The 25,995-nt window shown below is 29.2% G+C and overlaps 2 protein-coding genes and 1 long non-coding RNA gene across 4 annotated transcripts; 1 reads left to right on the top strand and 2 right to left on the bottom strand.

The window, feature by feature from the left end:
* Positions 1-17,245: 17,245 nt before the first annotated feature.
* LOC106422279 lies at positions 17,246-18,992 on the bottom strand. Of its 2 annotated transcripts, none has more exons than XR_007315826.1 (3): positions 18,442-18,992; positions 17,932-18,230; positions 17,246-17,716 (listed from the first exon to the last, which is right to left on the bottom strand). It is a non-coding gene; the product is annotated as an uncharacterized LOC106422279 (long non-coding RNA). The 2 variants fall into 2 exon arrangements; XR_001284417.3 differs by having other exon boundaries at positions 17,932-18,167; positions 18,442-18,951.
* Positions 18,993-20,583: 1,591 nt separating this feature from the next.
* LOC106359764 (40S ribosomal protein S29-like) lies at positions 20,584-21,512 on the top strand. Its single transcript, XM_013799406.3, has 3 exons — positions 20,584-20,739; positions 21,094-21,193; positions 21,316-21,512. Exons 1-3 carry the CDS (start codon positions 20,678-20,680, stop codon positions 21,322-21,324), a joined length of 171 nt encoding a protein of 56 aa, XP_013654860.1. The 5' UTR covers positions 20,584-20,677; the 3' UTR covers positions 21,325-21,512.
* Positions 21,513-22,014: 502 nt separating this feature from the next.
* Positions 22,015-24,124, bottom strand: LOC106361059 (probable prolyl 4-hydroxylase 9). The gene is made up of 8 exons (XM_013800755.3): positions 23,835-24,124; positions 23,615-23,749; positions 23,205-23,362; positions 23,015-23,117; positions 22,717-22,812; positions 22,571-22,636; positions 22,358-22,477; positions 22,015-22,239 (listed from the first exon to the last, which is right to left on the bottom strand). The coding sequence occupies exons 1-8, from the start codon at positions 23,946-23,948 to the stop codon at positions 22,156-22,158; spliced, it is 876 nt and encodes a 291-aa protein (XP_013656209.2). The 5' UTR covers positions 23,949-24,124; the 3' UTR covers positions 22,015-22,155.
* Positions 24,125-25,995: the final 1,871 nt, after the last annotated feature.

The following is a 25,995-nucleotide window of genomic DNA, read 5'->3' as shown; positions in this document are numbered from 1 at the left end:
CTGTTTGATTTATTAAATGATAAACCAGAAAACTTATAATAAATAGTTAAAATCTCTCATTCTTACATTTGTAATATAGGTAGATAGGATATTAGGAAGAACCAAATACTAAACAAATGATCAAATCTCTCATTCTTCGAATAAACTCAAAAAGAGGTGATTAGAATCTTGTCATGATATTTTACTAAAAACTTTTCTTTTAGGAATAAAAATCAAGATTAAAGTATTTAATCTGAATGAAATAATATATACATGTATAGTGCTTCCAATATTAAAGATCACTTCAATTTGAAGAACTGAATTTCTGGGATTGTCAGAATCAAATACCATATTAAAAACTACTTATTTAAAAATTAATTTGTATACATAAAAGTATATACATTAAGAACATAAATCAAAACCAATATCTTTTGTTTATTTACAATCATTTTTTGGTAAAGAAATCAAAACAATCATTTTATTTACTTTATATGGTATATTATTAAATTTTAGTGATATTGAAATAGATATATACATATATATATATGGTATATTTTAATATAAACATTTATTATTGACCCTTCCTACTCATATGATTTTATTAACATTTGTATATTTCATGTAGCAAAATTTTAAACCGCTAATAACAAAACTTTTAATGAGAGATTTTTCAAAATTAAAATATTAAGATATCAATAATTTTTTAATGCAAATTTTGAAATTGACATATATTTTTATATAGTATATAATTTATTTCAAATGTTATTAATATGTATATAATATGAATATCTCTAAATGAGACTTTATATTCATACGATTTATGATTATTTGTATCTTGCTTGAACAAAAAAAATTAAACGATTGATCACAAAACTTTTACCATATTCGTAAATTTATAGTCGTTTTGAAAAAATTCAAATATAACATATAAGAAAAAATCTAATTTTTTTATTATATGCTTAATGTAATTTTCTAATTTATTTCAATAATATATACAAAAAAAAGAAGATACAAAAATTGTTATCAAATATGTATTATTCATAATCATTAATTGTCATATATATGTAAATCATATTAGGTAATTCTGTAGCTTTTATTTCAGAAAAAAATTGAGGATATTCTTTTGTACACTATCAATCAATTTGATAGTTAGTTTAATATAGATATATAATATATATATTTGTATGAACCAACTTATTTTTCTAAAGATTCTAAGAATCATCATAGTAATGAGACGTTAAGAAAATATGTTGTAATGGTTTATGATTAATATATTGGAGATGATATAGCAAAGACCTTTTATTATTTTAGTTGGATAATATTATCTCGCTATAATGTTCTACACATCTCAGAATATTCCAATATATCTTTTGATAAAATATAATTGTATTTTATCTTAACTCTGTATAGCAATACAACGTATCAATCAATATATTACGTTTCACAACAAATAAATAATCGCAAAATAAACAAATTGGGTCTAAGGGGGAGATATTTATATGCGCTTCCCATATAAGAATACATAAGATGCAAGTGCAACAAGTTGCTTATATGTTATAGATTCATATTTTTCTAGTTATATAAATTTTATGAGTATATATGGTATTTTTAAAATTAAAATTTAAGAATAAAATTTAAGAAATAATATATCTCACTAACAAGGAAATTTAATAGATTTACAAAATCAGGGAAAACTAAATTTTTTGAATAACAGTTGATTTTCAATAAATTTAAAGTCTTTAAACCAATAACAAAATATTTTACTAAGATTTTAAAAAATACATAAACCAATTATTAGGAAATTTAAAAACAAAACTAGTTTTCAAAATTTTTTATCTATCAGTAATTAAACCTCCTAAGATTATATCCAATGATCCCTAATTTTGATTAAAAAAAAATTGAAATGAGGGAAAATTGTGCATTATTTTAAGGAAATGAGGGTAAAAATAATATATCTTTAAATTTGAAGGAAAACTATTTATAACTTCATTTTAATTTTGAAACTTATAAGAAAATAGTCCGTAAACTTTTATAATAATATTTGCGTGCTTATACTTAATCAAATTATAACTATTTTAATACAATTATAAGTTCATTTAAACCATTATATTCTAGAAATTTTAGTGATAAAATTTTTCAACTATTTTTGAATTGGAAAAAAAATTAATTAATTTGTAACGTTTTAAACTCTTATATATATATATATATATATATATGGGTGTGTGTGAATGTATTCAAATAAACTTATTAAATAATATAGATTTAGTTAAATAAAATTATAAAAATTAATTAAAAAAAAAAGATTATTCAAATTACTAACATGTATTAATAATAGGGTATACTTAGAATATTTTTTGAGGCAAAATGAGAAAAAAATATTTAGACCAAAATTCAATCTCACTTTGAATTTGCTTCATTTTGATGAAAATATGAGAAAAATCATTGGAGATACGCCTATAATGTGAAACATATTTATAAATATATATATATATATATATTTTTAACCACATTTATAAATATATATATGTGTGTGTGAATGTATGCAATATATATATAAGTAAAAATATACAATATTGATGTACAAGGAAGGGTATTAAAATAAAATAAATGAGAATTATGAATGAAACCCTAAAAGAAGGTCCTAGCTCGTGAGATCTTTGTCTCTTACTGCCCGTGGTGGCTGGGATGATCGGATTACTCGTCGGCAATAGTTTTCTCAATCTTTGAAATAGTATTTTGGGCAAACCCATTTTATTGAGAGTGTTCTTATGATCTATCAAAGACATCATTTTCATTTGGTAATGCTTACCTTTCGATTAAGCTTTGTATTCTGTTAATCTAGTTAACTCGTGATTCTTATTCGATTGTAACGGCCGCTAGACCTTCCGGAGTTAATTCTTCTCGTTTTTCTTTGTTATAGTTTTGTGATCTTATCCACTACTAGTCATATTTGTAACTTCTATCAGAAACAAAAATATAATTTAGTATAAAATTTTACGATTATACTAAAATACTTTTAAAATATAAAGTTATAAAAAATTGACAGAGTTTCGTAAAATGATCCTTACACATTAGAGATCAGTGTACCTGTGTCCTCCAATATCATTCAAAACACAGTTGAATAGTTTACACAAACGTATCTATTTTATTCGGATATTTATGCAGAGGGATAAAATATGTGCACAGCTCGAAAGACCCAATTGGGTAATCTGATCTGATTAAATTACATTAAAATTATATTGCTGGAACTATGGTCCCATATTATTTTGGAATACTAAATTTAGAAGCAAAGCAATCCTTGCACGCACGACCAAACATCATGGCACATCGGACGAGTATGGTTCGGACATTACTATTATTTCTTTGTTGGGTAGATAGCTGGCAATTTGATGCATCTTTAAGATTTAAAATAGCCAAACGACCACTTTTTTTTATATATATAAAATTGTCGTTTCAGTTAACATAGACGCTATATTTTGTAATTTTTTTTTTTTGCAAAAGATATATTTTGTAATATAATTCCTAGTTTTTTTTCATTCTTGTAGTAGTAGTATTTTATGGATATTAATTCCAGAAAACGAATACAGGTACGAAAATAAAAATCCGATCTAACAATTTTGCCTTTTTCAATAGTCGATAATTTTTTTTAAATGCTTTTTTTCCTTTTTCTGAATTAAAAAAAATATATTAGTCCATCTACTATTTGAACAAAAAAGATACCAAGTGAATTGAGGAACTTTTCTGAATATTCTAATGAAAAATGTTAAAACATGCGCCAACTGATCATCATCTACTATATAACTTCTCGCATTCATGGTACGTTAGATCCGAGCCACTGCCCCAGGCATAATCCGTTTTTCATACGGTTAGGGTATATTAGGTCTACGTTCGTTTTTCATACGGTTAGTTTCCTTATTAAACCAATATTATTGTTGAAGTTAATTAGTACTATAATGTGTCATTGATCATGAAAACCTTAAAATGAAAAATAAGATTAATAATCTGCAATAACGAGAAACGAAACGAATCGAATCATACCAAATACAGTACAACAAGAAATCAAGGTGCAACGTGTGTCGGATATTCCTCAGCATCATTGTTCACATTAAATTCCAAACGAATGTTTTTAGACACTTAAAATATAGACTTGACGTAAACCACACGCATATAGTAGAAAATTTGGGTTAACGAAAGCCATTAATAAATAATCAGAAAATCACATATTTAACTGATAATGGGAAAGACACAACTGACGGATCGTTCATAACTGTTTTTATATTTTCGATTTACATTTGGTTCCATATATAATTGGCTCCAAACGTTTATTAAGTAGAATTATGTTTCTGAAAAATAAAATTGTTATTGGAGTTGATACCCAATGTTTTTTCAGGACGCCATTTTATTAATGAATTTACTGAAAAACATTGTTTTCAAATATTAATTGAAAACATAATATATGCAATACATTTTATAAATGAATTTATTTAATCCTGGATGCCAAAAACTTAATTAATTGGAAAATTCAAGGGTTTATTCGCTTACTAACAAAAATGGGAAGAAAAATTGAGAGAATGACACTGATTTTGACGTAATAAAGAAAATAAGGTTGAGTTGTGCCGGTTATACCATTTTAAGTACAATTACCCCGTAAATAAAGGATATAGTTGATGATCAGACTAATTCAGATATAGACAACATTCACTGAATAATATTCACTAATGATGCAATGGAAGCACCCACGTCACATTCTTAGTTACCGCATATGTATTCATTGTACTCAATAATGTGTAGATGAAATATAATACTTTTTCAGTGGTATAATATTTTCTAATATAAAACTATACAAAACATGAATTATGACCAGTAATAAGAGCTTTGTTACCGTGCTGCTCAAACAAGAAAATAATGCAAAATATTTTCTAAAATAAAACTATACAAAACATGAATTCTAGAATATACTTGACTTGGGTTTAATGCTGTCCGATTTCACCTCCACCCTCTAAATACTAAACACTAAGACATAATCACTAAATTTTGAACCCAAAAATAAAACCTAAACCAAAGTATCAAAATCTGAAGTACATAATATTTTGTAATATTAAACTAAACTATTTTTCCTAATCGAATATAACATTATAATCTGTGAAAATGCTTACACATGAAATTATAAGGACGTTTCTATAAACAGTATAAACTGATAACGAATTGACAAATAAATATTATAAAATTAATAATTTGGATCATTGTACATAAATGAATATATACATTGGAACATGAAAAATAGTATAGTACAAATTATTGAAATTATCAAATGGTGTAGAAATACTATACTAGATATGTCTCAACTTAGCAAATAGTATATTTCCTACAGTTATCACCTTGCCGCAGCTCTTACAATATGGTTTTGCGAAGTCGAATCCGCAAAGCATTAATTCACCTTGTTGCAGTTCCTGTTTCATCGTCCTTGGGACTGTTAATTTCAGAATCTGAAACGTCTCTCCCCTTTTCTCAACACCTTAGCCTTCGAAAGTGGTTTCTCGTCCATAATACTTCACTGGCAATGTGGACGGTGATGTCGGAGGTCGCGCAAATCTGAGAGATATCATATTCATCTTCTCCAAAATTATCAAGTAAAAACTTATTTTGAATTGTATGTGAATAACAAAAGGCCAGGAATTTACTTTTTATTTTTAGTTATTATTTATTTTGGAAACAGGTTTCGGCGGTTGTTTACAAGTGCATAAGTGTATTATTATATAAAATACACGCGCTAAATCTATGAAAAATAAGGTCAATTGGTTAGACAATGAATTATAATTTTTTGGACGATATAGGGTGTAATTTCCCAAAATTCAGTGTGAAAATATATATTAAGAAAGCAAAGCAATGTAAAATATATATTTTGTTTTTAAATCCTTTAAAGAAAATAAACAATGTAAAATAAATATTTTCTATAATGAAGAGAAAACACCTACTTTGTAAATAATGACCTCCAAATCGCTTTTTAAAGTTAGTATATGTAAAGTACATCTATTCTATTAAAACTGAAATACAATAATAATTGTTTATTTTAAGTGGTTTTTTATAAATTTTCATTTTTAACTAATTCTAAGCACTTCATTTATTGTTTTTAATTAATTCAAAACATTTATTACAAATTATAAAACATAAATTAACTATTTTAAGTATTTTATTATATTTTTTACATTTATTTTTTATTCTTTTCGACTTCTTCACTAATTATCTTTACAACATTAATTTATTTGACAACATGTATTTTATGTTAACCATAATAATTCGACATGTTTAATTGTTATTGCTCTATTTTTGAAAAAAAAAACTTCAAAACAGTAGCATTTTTTTTTACAAATCAGTTATGCATAGATATTCGGATATCCGTATGGATATAGATCGTTTCTTTTGGATATCAGAATTTTTGGGTTTTAAAATTAGGCTTTTTTGATGTATTATAAATTTTCAAATATGCAATATACAATACAATTTGTTAAATAGTGGTACATGTAAATATATAACACTAATCATAAAAAAATTATCAGTTTAACAAAATATAAAACCAACATCTGCGCGGATCAATCTATATATAAAGTGCAATTATTTGATTCTTAATTAAATTTGATTCGGCTGACGATTGGTAGTTGAAGGGAATGTATTTATTTAATTATTTATTCTCTCAATATGGCTTCCTGATTTGTCTATACTTAACGATACGATTATTACAGAATCTTTAATCTATCTTATTAAAACGTTTGTTACGGTTTGCGTCCGCCTCGTCCATTCGTGGTTTTCTTTTTATTAAACTTCGACGTTTGGTGCATTGATTGAATGTATAACAACAAAAACAATTGTCTTTTTTTTTTTAACAACAAAAACAATTGTCTATAGGCAACAACATTTAACATTATTTAATGGACACACGAAATGAATCATATATTCGACCAAAAATAAAGAAATGAAAATATACATTAGAATAGATTTTGATCAAACAAAGACCAGAAGATCTATTTTTTTTATAAGGTAGTTAATATATCTGCTTACATATATCCAAGTGATTTTGTCCGTTTCGTTTAATGGCCGGAACTGAGATCCAATCGTCATTGTCTAGTCACACCATCGAAAGATGAATGTATCCTTTCTCAAAAGCTTTAGGTCAATCCGATCCACACTATCTTTTCTGTTACTTGATTCAAATGTAACAAAATTTAACCAACGTATCACGTTCTTTGAATATAATAAACTAAAGACATACATAAGACTATAAGAGTGTATTTCCAACACCTACTTTCAAGACATACAATAGTTAAACACATTAATTATTTGCACCCTCTTACGAATAATACTAGATTGAATTCTCAACATTATTAAAAGTATGTACATTTTTAGATATCTCGGAGTTGTATTCTTTTGCAAGCAAACATCACAAGTAAAACTTGTGTTGTTTCACTGTGCATTCCCGTTACTAATCTGCGTTTTTTTTTCTTCTTCTTGAACTGCATCTTTGATGAATGTGTTATTGAGTGTTGTCATCATGTTAGAAAAGCGTGTGTCCTCATAGAACTGAGTAGGAGTAGTATATATATAAATGACGATTTAGATCCAAAACTTCTTAACCAAAATAAGTGTGTGTTTCTTACATCTTTCCAAATAGTACGTAGTTGACAGTTGGATTGCTATTTATTTTATTTGAAATGTTTTGAAGGAAAAGAAGAAGAATGTATTTTGTTTTTGATGAGACTTTAGGCCATAAATATTATTGATTTCTATAATCAACTTGCTAATGATTTACGTTAAGTAAGTGATAGACATTCCATAATATGTCTTCTCTTGGTAAAAGACTTCATGATGATTTTACTAAGCTTTTTCGCTAAACGAAATCCAATCTATACTATACTAAAAGGAGGATATAAGCTCCTCTTAGAGTATCCACGTAGGCACAAAAAATCGTCCAATCAGAGAGTCCGAAGTTGCCACGTCATCTCATTTATTTTTTCGTAAAAAATGAAAAACCAATGCAAAGGAAAGGATCGAACCCGGGTTATAATGACATGAATATATGAGAGATACCACTAAGCCATTGAGACTTTCTTGAACACATATACAAGAATCACTAAATATGTAATCACACTCTTATGTACATTTATAATAATATGGATTCAACTTTCAAGACTCCAATACATTGTTTTGTAAAAAAAAATAAGTAAGTGACTAAGCTAATATATTCTTTGAAAGTGTGAGAACATTGACATATACCACAAAGAAATAGATTTTTGTTTTCGTGACAAAGTTAAGAATTTTGTAAAAGTATTAACATATAAATTTTCGTGACAAATATGAAAAAACATAAATTTTTGTACAATTTTGACAAAACAACTCAAAACATAGTTCTCTAATGTCTTAATAAAATATTATTTAAGGGTGCAATAATTAAATATATCAATTCAATAAATTTTGTAATTTATAAACAAAACAATAACACAACAAATTTTGAAACATTTGTTTAACCTATCGATTTCTTTTCATGAGAATCCAACTAAACAAGATAAAAAAAAACAATTAGATTTATTTAATTACCATTTTATATATATATTTCATATACACAAATAAATATAATATAACAACATAAGCTTGCTTTCCCCGATTCATATTAAAACCTTTTTAAGTTATCTACCAAAACAAATTAATTAAATCAATCAAATTGTTAGAATAAAACAAATTAAAATATAATTTTATTTTAAATTAAATTATTTAAAAACTGATTTGATGGTAATTTTTATGACATATATATATTATGTGAAAGAAATATAAGCTTAATATGGAAAAAAATCTTAAATACAAAAAACTCTAAAATTAACAAAAAAAACTAATAAAAATTAAACTATGATATCAATTGAAAGCTTCTTAGACAATATTAATAAAATATTTAAGCGATAATAAGACAAATTTGATTTTTTTTTCAGCCAAAAGTTTATTATTAATTAGCATCAGTTATTTCAAAATATTTAAGAAATGATGGACTTAAATGATATATGAACTATGAATAGTAGTACTTTGTAAAGCTGACTTAGATAACACAACTGTACATCATTTCCCGTCCTTTTTGATGCCTAAATTCAAAATTTTCAGAGCAGTTATTCCACAAAGAGATCGTATGAGAAATTGTTTTGATATTCATATTTGTTTCTTGACTGTTAAGAAGATTGATAACTGTAAAAATGTCTCCTTCGAATATTATATGTCTATAATCGAATCTCCACCATGAGACAACTTTGTTTAAAAAGTAAATAATTTCATTTTTTTATATTATATAACAAATATATATTATTTAGATAATAAAAATATAGTTATTCATCTATTACAAATATCTATGCAAATATGTGAATCAAATACAACAATCAAACAACATAATGATTTCCACAAAGAAAATTTAAAATAAATATATTTATGTTATGTAGTCTTATTTTATATTCTTTAAATAATGTAATATAATATTATACATTATTTTTTAGAATTGAGAATTACATATATATCAATTAGACAAATTAAGCGATAATTAGACAAATTTGATTTTTTGCTAGCCAAAAGTTTATTATTAATTAACATCAGTTATTTCAAGATGTTTAAGAAATGATGGACAAAAAAATAGAATGAACATAAATAATATATGAACTATGAATAGTATTTTGTAAAGCTCACTTAGATAACACATCTACACATCCATTTTCAGTCCTTTTGATGCTTAATTCAATTTCTTCAGAGCAGTTATTCCACAAAGAGATCGTATGAGATTGTTTTGATATTCAGATTTGTTTCTTGACTGTTAAGAAGATTGATAACTATAAAAATGTCTCATTCGAATATGATATGTCTATAACCGAGTCCCCAACATAAGACAAGTTTGTTTTAAAAGTAAATAATTTTATTTTTCTTATATTATATAACAAATATATATTATTTACTGATAATAAAAATATAGTTATTCATCTATCACAAATAACTATGCAAATATGTGAGTCAAGTAGAACAATCAAACAACATAATGATTTCCATAAAGAAAATTTTAAAAAATATTTATATTATGTAGTCTTATTTTATATTCTTTAAATAATGTAATACAATATTATATATTATTTTTTTAGAATTGAGAAATACATATAAAATTTTATCCGCGCGTAGTGCGGTTAAAAAATCTAGTATATATAATAATCCTAGACAAACAAATACCAAGTATGTGCCAGAATTAAGAAAAAGACTACCTAAATTAAATACAAGTCTGTATCATTTTTCTACTTCTTATATCACAGATCTTATGAGTATAATCAACTCTTATATCAATGTTTAGTACAGGTCCACACTGTTAACAAAAAAAACAACTCTTTGAGTAATTTTATTTTGTAATATTTAAAATTAATAAAAATATTCAGAAGGGGCAGGCTAATACAAAATACACCTTTTCATTTATTCAAACGTGTAAATTAGGAAAAACATTATTTGAAAGAGAAGTAACATATTTTTTCTTAATTTTGACATAATTTCCAAGAAGTTAGGTTTTGAATAGAATCAATATAGATTGTGACATTGCAGATGCATTTATTTTGGTTATATGGCACAAGTTTACTATTTTCTTTTCATATCCAAAAACCTTTAAATAAATATCTTAACAATACATTTTTGGAAGACAGATTATTCTTTTATAAATGATCAGATTAATTTCTGAATTAATCAATTGCATAAAAACCTGTATCTATTAAAAATAATACGGTTTACACTGGATATTCTTCACCAACTAATTATTCTATATCGTGATAAAGTATTTTCGTAAATTATTAAATAACAATTGACTTTGGCTTTTCATCTCCTATTAAATCAAATGACTTTTGTTCGAGGTATTTTTTTAATATCTTTACGGTTTATACTTGTAAACAGCTAAGGAGAAAATTATGTATATTTCACTCAATCGAATAATATATTCAACCAAGAAAAAATGAAATACAAAATGGCTACGGGAAAAGTCATTTTCCCTCTCCTGGTATTTATAAAAATTCCATATATGTGTAGAGGTAACAATGTAGTTTATTTATATTTTTTATTATTTGACACCAAAGCTGATATCAATTAAAAAAGCTCGCCCTAAATTCAACGGAGTGCGAAGAGCCATTACACAATTGTTTCCCGAGGCCAGCAGTGGCCTAGTATGCTGTTCCCATCTCTCGCTTCTCGTCCTCTTCAACTCCAGCTTCTTTGTCGTTATTTCGTTTGGTCTCTTGTTCACTCGCTTTGCTTCGGGCTTTTTCTCTCTGATGACTTCCACTACAAGAAAACAGCGGCATTCTGACGGACGTTCCGACGGAAAATGAATTCCTCGGAATATACCGAGGAATTTCCGAGGCAATTCCGAGGAAACCCAAAATTTGGCTTCCTCGGAATTTCCTCGGAATATACCGACGGAATTCCGAGGAAAATTCATTTCGTCGGAATATTCCGACGGAATACCGAGGAAAATAGTATTCTTCGGAAAAAACCGATGAATTCCGAAGAAATATTATAGACGTTAGAGAGCCGTTGGAGAGCCGTTGGGGGGATTTTAAAAATTCCGAAGAAATTCCGAGGGCAGAAAGATTTTCCTCGGAATTTCCTCGGAATAGATCTTGTCGATTTAGGGATTTGATTATACATTCCTTTTCCTCGGAATTTCCTCGGAATTTTCCGAGGAAATTCCGACGACGATAGAGTTTTCCTCGGAATTCCCTCGGAAAATTCCGAGGAAATTCCGAGGAACTTGGGGTTTTAAACTGAAAACAACGTTTTACGGATTGAATAACACGTATATAACTTTCAGTAAGTGTCTTAACCAGATTATGAAGTCAAACTTTGGTGTTTTACCCAATAACAAACACTTTTACGATTGCATGAACGAAAACCACACAACATAAGAGAAACACTTATACACTTTAACACTTTAACAAACGGTAAAGGGAATACTTACAATTATTTTTGAAATTTTGTTATTTCATGGTTTATGATCATCTATACAAAGAATCCTCAATGGTATGCATTATAATTGTATAAGAAATGAAATACGGCGAAAATAATCGATGTTTTGAAACCCCAAACCCTGGTTCCTCAGAATTTCCTCGGTAAATTCCGAGGAAATTCCGAAGAAACCTGGTTCCTCGGAATATTTTCATTTAACCGGGTAAACCAAGTCGCCAAATATTTCGCGAAAATTGAATTAATGATTTCCGAGGAAATTCCGACGGATATAGTAAATATTTCCGAGGAAATTCCGACGGATAATTTCCGTCGGACCCCTCATTTTATTAGGTCGAGCCCGACCTTCTTCCCCATTTCTCTCCGCCGCACTCTCTCTTTCCCCTGCGATTTCGTCGACTCCTCTCTTCTCCCTTGCGATTTACGGCGCTTTCTCTCTTCTCCCTCGCGATTTCCACCCTAATCCTCATGTATGAACCCTATCCCACCCTTTTAGGTTAGATTTGTATGGTTTTTAAGTAGATTTGATGATTTTGGAATGAGATTTATAGATTTTGTTAGGGTGAATGGTAGATTTGTGTAAAATCGAGTTTGATTATGTATTTCACTTTATTTGAATTTTTTTTTTAGTTTTTATTAATTTTGTGGTTATAAAAATCGAATTTGTAATTATATATATATATTGAAAACGTGTTTTGTATATAAAATCTATTTTTTGCATTTTAAATTCATTTATATATTTATTAAACATTTTTAAAATCTATAAAACTTTTTTTAAGATTAAAAATCATATATATAATATTTAAAATCATTTTTTGTGGTTATAAAACGTTTTATGTATTTTATATATAAAATATAAATTTCTATATTTATTAAACATTTTTAATATTATGAAAACTATTTTTTGTAATTATTTAACATTTTTAATATTTTTAAAACTATTTTTTGTAATTATTAACTGTTTTTGCGATTTATTTAAACTATTTTTTTAATTTTTATACTATTTTATATTTATTAAAACTAATTTTGTATTTATAAAACATTTTTTTTATTTATAAACAATATTTTATTATTTTTTGTATTTATAAAAACTATTTTGTATTTATAAAAAGATGATTTCATATTTATAAAAATATTTATATTTATTAAAACTAATTTTGTATTTATAAAACATTTTTTTGATTTATAAACACTATTTTATTATTTTTTGTATTTATAAAAACTATTTTGTATTTATAAAAAGATGATTTCATATTTATAAAAATATTTATATTTATTATAACTAATTTTTTATTTATAAAACATTTTTTTTATTTATAAAAACTATTTTATTTTTTTTGTATTTATAGAAACTATTTTGTATTTATAAAAAGATGATTTCATATTTATAAAAATATTTATATTTATTATAACTAATTTTGTATTTATAAAACATTTTTTTATTTATAACAACTATGTTATTTTTTTTGTATTTTAAATATGTTTTCTATTTTAATTTTAATTTTATATTTTCGAATTTCAATTTAAAAAATAAATTTATATTTTTTTTTTTAATTTTGGAAATATTCCGAGGAAGTGTATCCCTCGGGATATTCCGACGACATCTTCCTCGGAATATTCCGAGGAAATTCCGACGAACTTGTGGTCCTCGGAATTTCCTCGGAAATTTATTTCCTCGGAATTCCGTCGGAAATTTCCGAGGAATTTCCGAGGAAAAATGAAATTCCGAGTAGTTATTTCCGAGGACTTTTTTCGTCGATATGTCGTCGGAATAGCGTTATTCCGACGACATACCAACGATTTTTTCCCTCAATATGTCGCTGTTTTCTTGTAGTGTTCAAGCAATTGCTCGATGTTTGCCTTTTGTTATGTCGTATGTTTCTTTAGAAAGCTCATGCCTCAAATTTATATAGGTATTAGACTATTAGTTACCAAATATAATATATAAAACATTTTTACAAAAAAAAAATTGTATTTGTATAAATATTGTTAGACTAAAATTTCAATATATGGATTGTTGAAAGTATAGAAAGCTCGGCCTGTGATGCTGTCCTCTTCATCTCCTTCCAATCATGGTGATTTCTCCTTCTAGGATGTCTTATTATGAATGATTAGTTCTGTTTTGTATGAACTCTAAGGGTGAAGTAGTATTTGTCTGGTTGTAGTTTGTTTCCATTGAATTCATGTAATTCAGATGGCTTCTGGCTCCAGAGGACTCTTAATGTTCCTGCTGGTTTTGTGTTTCTAAGTCTGTATCTCAAAACTGCATCCCATCTCTGTATTTTCTTTAAGGTAATGGAAATTTCAGTGTGAAAGAAAAAGATTGTTGAAAGTATAATATGAAAATGTATATATAACTATTAAATATATACCAACTTTATAAAAAAACACTAAATAAAAATAATTATGAAACATGTACAACACTATATGAAAAACATAATATCATATGTTACAAAATATAACACTATATGAAAACTATAAAAATTAATATAATTATATATATAGACTAATACAGTTGACTAAAAAGCTCCATAATGCGCCACTTCAGTGAAGGCTATTCTAAAATATGACACGTGGCGTTGCTTTCTTACTCTTTTTTCTGTAAAATGGGTTGTCTATTTACGAAAACCTCATGTTGCATTTGATTTATTTGTTTGTACCTATCATTATTCCAGAATCTCGGTCCGGAAGTCTTTCTTCTTCGATCATGTATGGTCGGAACAATTAGCCAACAAAGACTGTTGGTTTACATAATGCATTCCCCCGTTGTTCAAACAAAAAAACATAATGCATTCCCACTTAATTCACTCAACCACTATAATGATCTCACTAATGTCGTTCTCATCACTATGTTCACTCTCTCATTAATGATTTCACTAATATAATTATATATATATATATAATTAACCAAAAGAAACCAACTTTACTAAATAAAACACTTTACAAAAATAAACGCTATACAAAACACTATAAATATTTCTTATACATTTATTATAAGAACTAGTGACTTTCCCGGGCTACGCCCGGGTTTTCTTATATAAATTTTAATTTAATTTAATCTACTATATTTTTTGAATATAGATAATGCATATATCGATTGTTACAAAATATAACTTATAAAATGAAGTTCATATTATTAGAGTGCAAACGCTGATATTATATGTTTTGTGTTTGTGAATCTTGTTAATAGTTTTTTTTTTAAATTACATGATATTTGATCAGAAACTGTAAAGGTCTAGAAAGGATAATTTGGCTATTGATTTGATGAATTACTTTTTAACAGACTGATGTGTTTAAAACTGTCTTTCTATAGGTTAATGTTTTTTTTTTAACTTCTGACGATGACAATGTCTATTATAGTATGTTTTGTAATAATTTTTTGTTTTCGATGTTGAAGTGGGTACTATTTTTCTCCAATTTCCTAAACAAAAACTATAAAGTATCGCACATGATAATTCAAATTTATATTATTTTATATTTATTAGGTTTTACAATTTTCTTATAACTTAAAAAAAATTATAGTATATTTAAATAATATGTATACTTAATTTTGTAAGATAATAGTTCATAACTAATACTATTACACTGAGTCTATAATACTTAATAGTCTTAAACATAAATATATACTGTAATTTTGTAAGCTTACATGCATTACAGATGTTTGCATGACATTTGATGATTAATACAATTGTAGTTCTTGAATAATTATAGTAAGCATATGATAACAAATACTACATCATCATCATCCATTGAATATTTCTTAGATACGTTTATTGTAGAATTTTTGTTATTGGATGTATTTCCGTGGATATAACTTAGAAATTATATGTCGTTGATTTATATTTTTAAAATAAGTAAACACTGAAATATTGTTTTTATAAGTCTTATTAATGCTTTAGATGTACTTTTTCAATTTATTTTATTTTTCTCTGGCTATATTTTTATTGCTTAAAACTACTTAGTTCAATAAAATTTAATAATTTTATTGGTTTGAGAAATATTTTTGTATATAGACTGTTATTTTTATCCATCGTCATTATTTTGTTGCGAAGAGTAAAGTGATTTAATAGATACTAAAATTAAATGTTTGAAATAATTGTATGATGTTTTAATTTTGCATTTCAGTACAAAGAATAATACTTTATTTGAAAAATGTAATTTATTTTATTTTTTTAAATGTAATATCTTTTGTTCTTTGAGTTTTTTTATATTTCGTTTTATCATATTGCAGAAGATATATATAGTCTTCGTGATTTTAGCTCCAAATATTACCTTCCAACTTATTAATGATTTTCATGGGAAGATGTGTTATATTAAAAATACTGATGTGTAGATTTAGGAAAAATATATGTAAAATTGGATTTTTTTTGTTATATGTGTGCGCATGGATAATTAAATAAATACATGAAGGTTTGGGGATAATTCTCTAGTAGTGGCTGCTATTTGATAAGAGCAAAGTTTCCTCCCCCATTTATTTTTGCTTCTCAGTGACATTAACCATAAATCATATATATAAGTATGCTGCTAACAGAACATAGCGAGAGTCAGCCAAAATAATATATAGGTATACAAAGCAACCCAAAATATATACATCGATTCCTGCTACTACTCTAACTTCTTGGCCTGGCCACAATATTGTCACACATGCCTTCCTATATACACTCTTTTGCAATTATCAATCTGTTTTTTTTTACTTTCCTAAAGAAAGTTCAGAGACATTACTGGCAATCGAGAAAGTGTGATTAGTTTAGATGGGAAGATACATATATATAGGCTTACTACTAATTCAAGATGCAAAGGAGACGCGAGTTTTGTGTTCCTTCAGCCTTCTTCTTCAAGCCCTTATGATTCTGTATCTGAAGTCATTGAAAAAGATAGAAAGTTCTCGGTATAGCTGCTCTGCTGCAAAGGGTTTTGATACATACCCATCCATTTCACATTTTATAAATTTCTCAAGAGTTGCTTGAATCACGTCTGCTGTTATTGTAAATACTGAAAGATGCCAACTTGATTTATTACCATCCTCTACTGTCAAAGCCTCCCCACCCATTATTCTCTTGTTTATCTCCTCTTCCATATCCTTATTCTCCCTGCAGCTTCAAATCTGAAGGAAAAGACCAAAACATGTCAAGTTTTTCTTAGGTTTGATTTGTATCCGATGGAACTGAACTTGTTTTTTTTATGACAGCTGGTTTTTATATTAGTATGTTTCCTAGCCGTGGTGGCTAGTGAGCTCCCCAGTGGAGTCTAGAGTTCTTGCCTTTTTGGTTTAGCAGGTGTTGACGCAACTCTAGAACCTGGTAAAGGGTATCATCCATCACTTGCATCACCTAAAATCAAGTAAATATCCAAACAAAAGCTAATAGACACAGACGATCCATCACTTATAAATAGCGGAGTTTTAGATTTTTTTAGCTGTTTGGAATTTTCATCGCAGAGATGAAACATATTTATAGTATATACAGCTCCAAAAGGTTAGCTTTCATGATAATTATCATGTTTAATTGACGGAGAGTGGGGAGAGTAGTGGGGCTGGTGTTAATGTTGTGACATAACTGCCTGAATCAGAGAACAAAAAGCAAGGTAGGTGACTTGCTTAGATATCAAGAGAATGTACGGATAAAGAGCAGAAGAAGAAAACTAATTACCCAAAGATAAAAAGCAGTGCCATTGCGTTGATAATCATCAGCAAGAACCTTTGTAGCTTCAAGTGCTTATCGTATAGAGGACCCTGAGGTTATCACAGAACAAACCAAAGATATAGTTTGTATCTGAGGTGAAGATATCTTAATGAAAGAAATGGTAGTCACAGTTCAAGAAAATGCTAAATCGAATGCAAAAGATCTATCATATACGTATGGTCCGATCTGAAACTGGCTAAAGAGAGAACAATGTCTAATTCAGTTGGTCTTGACCAATCATAATTTGCAATATTACTGAGAGTACCTTCAAATTTTTGTTGATACTGACCACCTTTGTACCTGACTCCACCTCGTGGCCACCACCTCCTCCTGTCCATCAACCGTAGCCACCACCGCCTCCGTGTCCTCCAAACAGTCTCTGACCATGTAACCTGGCTTACCACACATATAGTAGTCGCTTCTCCCTGGCAACCACCTATTCCTCCGCATCTGATCCACGGTTTCTGTCACTTCCGCCATAGCCTTTGAAATAGACGGTAACTGTAAAAGAGAATGATTAAGAATTCACTTTCGGCATCTTAGTAACTAACATATTACTAATCCCTGCGAATAAAACCATAAAAAAAAATTAAGTTAAGAACGATAACTTCTTTTCAAAGGATAACAACCATAAGGAAAAAAAAAATAAAGTGAAGAACGATAATGATATAATTCTTTTGAAAGGATAACAAACGAAAGGAAAAAAAAATAATTAAGTGAAGAACGACAATGATATAATTCTTTTGAAAGGATAACAAACGATTCATTACTGTACCTTCTCGTCAATGAGTAGCATCTCCATGCCGATGAGCGTCTTCTACCTTTTCGTCGATGAGTAGCATCTCCATGCCGATGAGCGTCTTCTTAACTGGGTTCCAAGCCTCCCAGAAATGGATGAGCCGAAACCGCAACTGAGCTTCGTGGTGACCCAGGGAGAGATCTTTGAAGAACACGACTTTGTCGTCGTAATCGGAGGAGATAATCAACTTCCCATGTGGTTTCATCGCCATCGATCGAGTTTCGAGTAAATATAGGGTTTTGATTTGTAATCGAAAAAAAAACACATTATATAAAGAAGGAGGAAAGGGGGAAGATGAAACGAAACTATTAAGAAAAAAATTGATTGCGAAATTGATTGGGAAGAATCTGAAAGTGAAGAAGGGGATGATCAGAACTGAAACGCTGAGGTTTCAAGGAAGAAGACGAAGAGAAATGGGGAAGAGGCGGAGAGATACGTGACTTGGTCTTCGTAGACGTAGGTTTAGGTAGACGTGAAAGGCTCAATCGAAATCAAAACCAATTCCAAGCCCATACGTAAAAAATTGAAGCCCAAACCGAGAATGAAATGTTGTGATTGGCCAATTATTTCCGATGACGTGGCATAGCTGAGAGTTGAGATTATCCCCCTTTTAGTATTGTATTGATGTATAGTGTTTGAAATAAGGGCAATTTTCCTAGATAGATAATTTTCAAATTTTGGTCACAAGAATAGACCACAAGGAAGAAAATGATCAAAATGTTTCATTTAATAGGTAAAATGACACTAATACCTTAGATATAAAGAATTTTTAAAAAAATATATATTAAAAAAGATAATTTTTATATAGTTTTAGATTATATGTTTTTAAATTCGAACTTTTTTATATTTTTTATATTTTTTTTCAATTTTTCTTTTTGTAATACGAAAATACTTTTTGAAACTATTTTTAAAATTTTTATTTTCAAATTTTTAATATTTATTTTATAAAATTTTAAATCTTTATCCCAAATCCACACCTTTAACTCTAAACACTAAGGTTTGGATTAGTTAACCCTAAATATATAAATGTATATTTACCTCTTTAATGAAACATTTTGGTCATTTTCCTCCTTGTGGTCTATTTTTGTGACCAAAACATTTTTAGTGCTATCCTAGGGTATTTCCCTTGAAGTAATGTGTAACATATTAATTTTCATAAACTTTATGTACAAAAATATATGCACATAATTTAAATATATTGTGACTGGTAAATTTTGGCTAAGTTAAATGTTAACTGAAATCAATATATTCGAGAATGATTGAATTTTTAATAACCAAATTATAAAAAATGTATTTATATTACTCTAAATACTGTTAAATATTTTGTTGGACTATTTAAAATTTAAATGATAATATTTTAGCGGTTTCGGTTGCGGGAGTTTGTGGATGCGGGCGGTTGCGGTTTCTAGCGGTTTTAAGAGATTAGTACGACTGGTACTGCGGTTAAAAATTGGTGCGTTTGCGGGTGACTTATTACTGGTTAACTACCAAATGCGGTGACAGTAAAATAATAAATTAACAATATTTACATTTAATATAATTATAAAAATATCAAAAATATAAAATTTATATTTAGAAAGTTATAATTTTAATTTTTGAAAATTTATTGAAATTGTTTTTATTATAAAATTTTATAATATTAATTAAAATATAATAAATATATTTTAATATTTTCATAATTTCAATTTTAAATTTTTTATTAAATTTTTTTTACTTTTGTATATATATTGTTTTAAGAAAAAGAAAATTTTTTTTACCCTCCCGCAATTGTCTCAACCGCAAACGCTAGCTGGAACCAGCTTTTGAATTTATGATATTTGGAGCGGTTTGAAGCGGTTTAGAATGATTTGAATGATTGTTGCAAACTGCCGACAACCGCTACCAACCGCAAAAGCTGCATTTGCGGGTGGTAGCGGAAAAACCAGTCGTCCCCACTAGTAGAGGAAATGGGTAGAGGAAATGGATAGCACTAGTTTCTACTTTTTCTACATGTCTGTTGTTGTTACATACTTACATACATAGGTTTTCAAATTTAATATTGGGCTTGTATAACAAAGCCCACCTTCTAATCAACCTTTTTCATTTTGGGCCCGCTATAATTAAATAAATTGACCATCTGCGTCGTCATTACCTATTAGGGTTTTCCAAACTTTCTGAGTGTTATCACGCCGTCCGTCTTCGTCTTCGTCTTCTAGATTCGCATTAGAAGATCATGGGTTTCGCTGCGATTTGGAACTCTCATCCCAAGAAGTACGGGCCTGGTTCCCGCACCTGGTAATTTCCATGTTCTTCCCCTCCCTCTCTCTCTCTCTCTCTCTCTCATTTTCGTCCTCCTTCGATCTGTTTAGTCTGGTTCCTCGCTGTTTCACCTCCGACAGATTTTTAAAAGCTTTGCTGTCATGTTACTGGTTAGTTCTGTGTGTGTAAAGTACAAAACTTGTCATTGTCGGAAGCAAATCCATGTTGATCAGTTTCATAACCTTGGGATTGTTTTAACATTTCAAATGATGCTAATTTTTGCGTGAATGGTTAAATTTTAATGTTATAAAAATGTCATCTTGATTTTAACCGTAGTATGTGTTGACGATATTTAACTAAAAGTTCGAAAATTTTATGGATTTGTTGTAGCCGTGTGTGCGGAAATTCGCATGGGTTGATCAGGAAGTATGGTCTTAACTGCTGTAGACAGTGCTTCCGCAGCAACGCCAAGGAAATTGGATTCATTAAGGTAAAAGATATTTGATGATATTATTAATTACTCTCTGCCTCCATATGATTGCTTGTGTTGTGTGTTTCTCACTTCCCTTGAAGTAATAACTAACTCTCTGGTTGTGTTTCTCCTCTATGCAGTACCGTTAAAGAAGATCCGTGGTTGTTTGAGCAGGAAGAGTCATTTGCGGTTTTAAGTTTTACTTTAATCTTGTAATGGATCTTATAAATGTTTTTTTAGTTTCAACAAGGCATTTAAGCTGTTGAACATTTTAGCTTCCTTGTTTTATCAAACATCCTGATTCTACTACCATTTGATTATCATAGTTTCTTTTGGATGTGTGTGGTGGCTGTTGCTCTGTTATCGAGCTCTAACCATAAAACATGGGCAGACCTCAACACTAGCAACAACGAGAATCACTACATGGCAAAACTCACTCTCACTTTGGTTAATCTTGAACCACTGTTAAACTAATTAACTATCATCGTCAAGTAATCCATCACCTAATCAAACAACTGAACAAGTGTGTCGTATAATCAGTCAAAACGTGAGAAAAATCAGTTTAGAGACTGGCCAAGCCCACTTGGGAAGTCACAGAAGCGTGGCTTTGTTTGAAAGGTTGACTGAGCCTTGTTCGAGTTTGGCTAATTCTCGATGTGGGAATGAACAAGTGAAGAGATGAGTACGCACAGGTGCTTGGGGAAGAATGGCCCATACTTCTGGAGAAGATATATTTGAGTGCTTTCGATGAGCAGAAACGCCATAGTATGGGTTACTACAAAATAACCTCCATGAATTCAATCCTAAGAGCGCAGGACACACACACGTTGATAACATAATGATTTAGGACTGCGTCACATTGTATATAAATAACCCCAATAGTTACACTGTCTTGTTGAAGAACTATACATAACAGATCAAGAATTTTTTCAGGCAAAAGATAGAAGCTCTGAGATGTATACATAAAAGATGAAATCCTTTTATTCTTGCTTTTGGTCTCTGATCCATTTGGTCGCTACCCACTTCTCTCCTTTGGTCACCGGGCAACTCCCGTGAAGCGAAGTCTGCAAAAAGCAATACAACCTAAGTCAAAGAGCTATTTTTAGCATGAACTAATCTAACCCAAGGAACTAGAGTCAAGAGCTGAAATGATTTGATATATTATGTTCAGAGTTTGTTTACCTGATCAATTGTTCCATTAGGAAACACTGAATAAAAAAGAAGACCATCTCCTTTCCGAGGTTTTACTTTTAGCCCCATACATTGCTTGTAATCATATCCATCGCCCATATTAGCACCGTTCTGGCAATCACAGGCGTTTGAATTAAGGAATCAAAGCTAACAAAAACGGTTTGAATTGTGTATACATATGCAATCATGTATTGTAAAACTGACCTCAAAAGGGAACATGGTTTCACCGCCTTCTTCTACATCAGATAAGTACAATAGGAAGGAAGCAATCTACAAAAAAATCAAATAAGGTCTTATGTTCTTAAGAAAGCTAAAAAATAAGACTGAGAGAAAAAAGGATGCCTGCCTACCCTTTGGCTTGTTTGTGGTCCATATTCTGCTGGGTTGAAAACATCATAGTGGGAATCATACTTTTGGCCAAGTTCATACCTTAAAATATTGAATGCCTGCCAAAAACATCAAACCTCTTGTTACTCTTTTAGGATATTCATCACTTTTAGCAAAATGTGGACACTAAAAGTTGGAGATTATTTAAATATCATTAAATGCTTATTGCTACTCATCAAAGGTAAGTAAGCAATGTCAATAAACACTTATTGCTACTATATCTATGAATCAAATGGGGTGGGGAGTAGAGAACCAAACCACCTCTCCATGGGTCCTTGGGATCATCGTAGCTCTTGCGATTTTCTTTTCAACAAATTCCAGAGCACCAGTACTCTCTTCTGAAGCACTAACAAAAGTTCCTGAGCTGTAACAACACACCAGGAAAGGTTAATGATTGGAAAAGGGTGACTCCTTTTCTGCAAAATGGCAACATGAGAGTAGAAAGAAGAACCTAGTTCTAGTGCCCTGAGTGCTCTCAGCAGTTTCTCCTTGCCGGAGAGCCAAAGCAGAAGGTTTCAGATTAACCTTTGCTCTCTCAATAATAGCTTGGCATTGTTCTGCAGTTGCGAAATTCGGAAAATACAAAGCCCTCGGCTTCCAACTCAGTACCTGCACCATTGTTAAACCAAAGATGATCCAAAAATAGACCAAACACTAAATCTCTCTACTTGATTCAAGTGACCTCACACTCATAAAATCAGCCAGGAAACAGAGTTTAATTCGATCAAAGATCGAAACTTTACACTTAAGTAATCAATTCAGACTATTCAGTTAACCAAATGTTAGAAAACAGAGTTTAGTTAGATCAAAGATTGAAACTTTAAGTAGTCTCAAGTCTAAAAATAGTAACAAAGATCACACCTGAAACGGAATCGATCCAACGGATTCATCTCCAGTAACACCATGAGGCATCGAGGAAGCTTCTTCTTCTTCTTCTACTTCACCGTTTTTCACCATCTCCAGCATTCTCAACCTGGGTCTAACTCCAGGCACATTCTGCCACCAAAAAAAACACGAAACTCTAGATTGGTCAGGCAGATCTGATCGCATCTTGAAGACGATAGAGGTAGTAGATCAGCACCTGAGAAAGCAGAGCAGAAGAGTAGAAGCCGATGAGGAAACAGAGAGAGCAGAAGGCGATGACTGTGGCTAACCCTAGCCTCTTCCTCTTGTAGCTCTTCAATCTGCTCGTCATCGAGCTCTCTTCTTTTCCTCCGATCTGATCTTCGCCGGCGTAAGGGAATCTCAACTCCGGACGAGACTTTTTCTTTGATCCACGGATGCACCAGAAGTTGTGTAAGAACAGAACCTTTACAGACCGTGTTTGAAAGTAGTAGTACTAGATGTTTTGATTTTTTTTTTCCTCACGTAAGAAAACAAATTTAAAATTAATTATAAATGTATTTTTTTTTCCTAAGATTAACAAATTTCAATAATTTTTAATTTATGATAATTAAATAAACTCAGTTATTTTGAGATTTAATATTTATTACTGTTAACTAATAGTAATAAAAGATCTATAAATTAAAAAAAAAAATTAACATTTTAAAAACAGTTTTAAAATAGTATTTTATCTTTTGAAATTGAATGGAATAATTAGTATATTTAAAAAGACAATTCTATCAAATAGTCATTTTTAAGTTTTTGTCACAAAAATAACCTTAAAAAATAAAATGACCAAAATAGCCATTTTTATTTTTGAAAATTTTAATATTGATTTTTTGTTTTTAAAAATTTGAACTCATCCCTAAAACTCAACTTGTTAGCTCTAAATCCTAAATTTTTTATTATTTAACTCTAAGGGTATAAATGCATATTTATCTTTCAATAAAATATTTTTTGGCCATTTTCTTTAGAGGTCTATTCTGTAAAAATAAATTAAAAATGGCTATTTAAAATAATTTTCCTATTTTTTAAGGTCATCTGTTTAAAAAAAATGTAAAGGTAATATGTGTTGACAAATATTGCTTCTCTTTACTGTTCAGCAACATGATAGGACCTTATTATATAAACTACGGAGAGCTGAATATTGTAAAGAATAAAATTGATAAAAGTATACCAAAGACTAAGAAAATGATGGTACAACTGCAGAGGTGAGATATTATCTCTTTCTTTAACTCAAAATACGTCCCGTAGTGCGACGATTTGATAACGTAATGAGTCCCAAAATACAACTGCAAAAATCTTCTGATTTGCGTCACTCTATCAGAAGCCTGGCGAAACTAGTTTTGTGTATACTCTCAGACTCAAAAAGAATATCAAAGAGAAAAAAAATAATAATGTGAGGGATTTGTTTTTCTGTTCTCAAAAAGAATGAGTTGCTCGAATGTTTCATTTCCATTTTTTATAGAAAAATGAAACACGTTAGCCATTATGGAGTACTAACGTACACATAGTCATTAATAGCAATAAAGGAAATTGATTCCCATGACTATGATTCAAATACGTTAGTGTATCAAGTCATAATGTTGTATTGACCAAATCAAAACCAACAATATACTTTAATTGAGTTTATATTTTATATTTAATTAAATATCAAAATATTTTATGAATAAGATTTAAAACAAATTAATTGACCTTAAGTCTAATCAATTTATTAAATCTAAATTCAAACCCAAATTTCCAAAGTGAAATATTTGTTAAATTTTATATTTAACCAAATAATACCTTTATAAGCTTTTCATGTCATTCACTTTGGACCTCCATTTATCATTCAAAACAACTCCGATTTTGGCCAACAAATACACTAGTTCCTAGTGTTCACGGTGACGATTACATCGTGCCCAAATTTCGGTACTTCCGACAGACGTCTCCATCGAAAAACTCATCGGAAAAATGGTCCACACCTCTTTCTCAAAACCGAGTTCCAACACAACACATACCAACAGTGCAGTGCGCCAAACTTATCTTGAGGTTGAGATAAGTCGGGTTTGGACTCTGGACCCCGTAGTGTGTTTATTGGATTATGTTCGATGAAACTTCAAACTTACTGTGATTTTGATGTGGTTGCTTCCTTTGAATGTTTTGACATATTCATTTATTTTCAATGGTTTAGGCTATCGACAACGGCTTGAGAATTGTTGATCCAAGAACGTTAGGTGAACATAGAGCATGAAACAATAATGGATTAAGAATTAAATGATTAAATATATATATTTTTATAATTTCAAAAGTCAAATAATTTATACAGATTAACAACTTGTTTCTTAAGACCAAAACAAATGTTTTTGTCTTGATTGCTA

Source organism: Brassica napus, chromosome A8 (genome assembly GCF_020379485.1).
Source record: "Brassica napus cultivar Da-Ae chromosome A8, Da-Ae, whole genome shotgun sequence".
Classification (NCBI taxonomy): domain Eukaryota; kingdom Viridiplantae; phylum Streptophyta; class Magnoliopsida; order Brassicales; family Brassicaceae; genus Brassica; species Brassica napus.
Note: the sequence above shows the minus strand (reverse complement) of the source record. Positions and strands in the feature narration are given on the sequence as shown.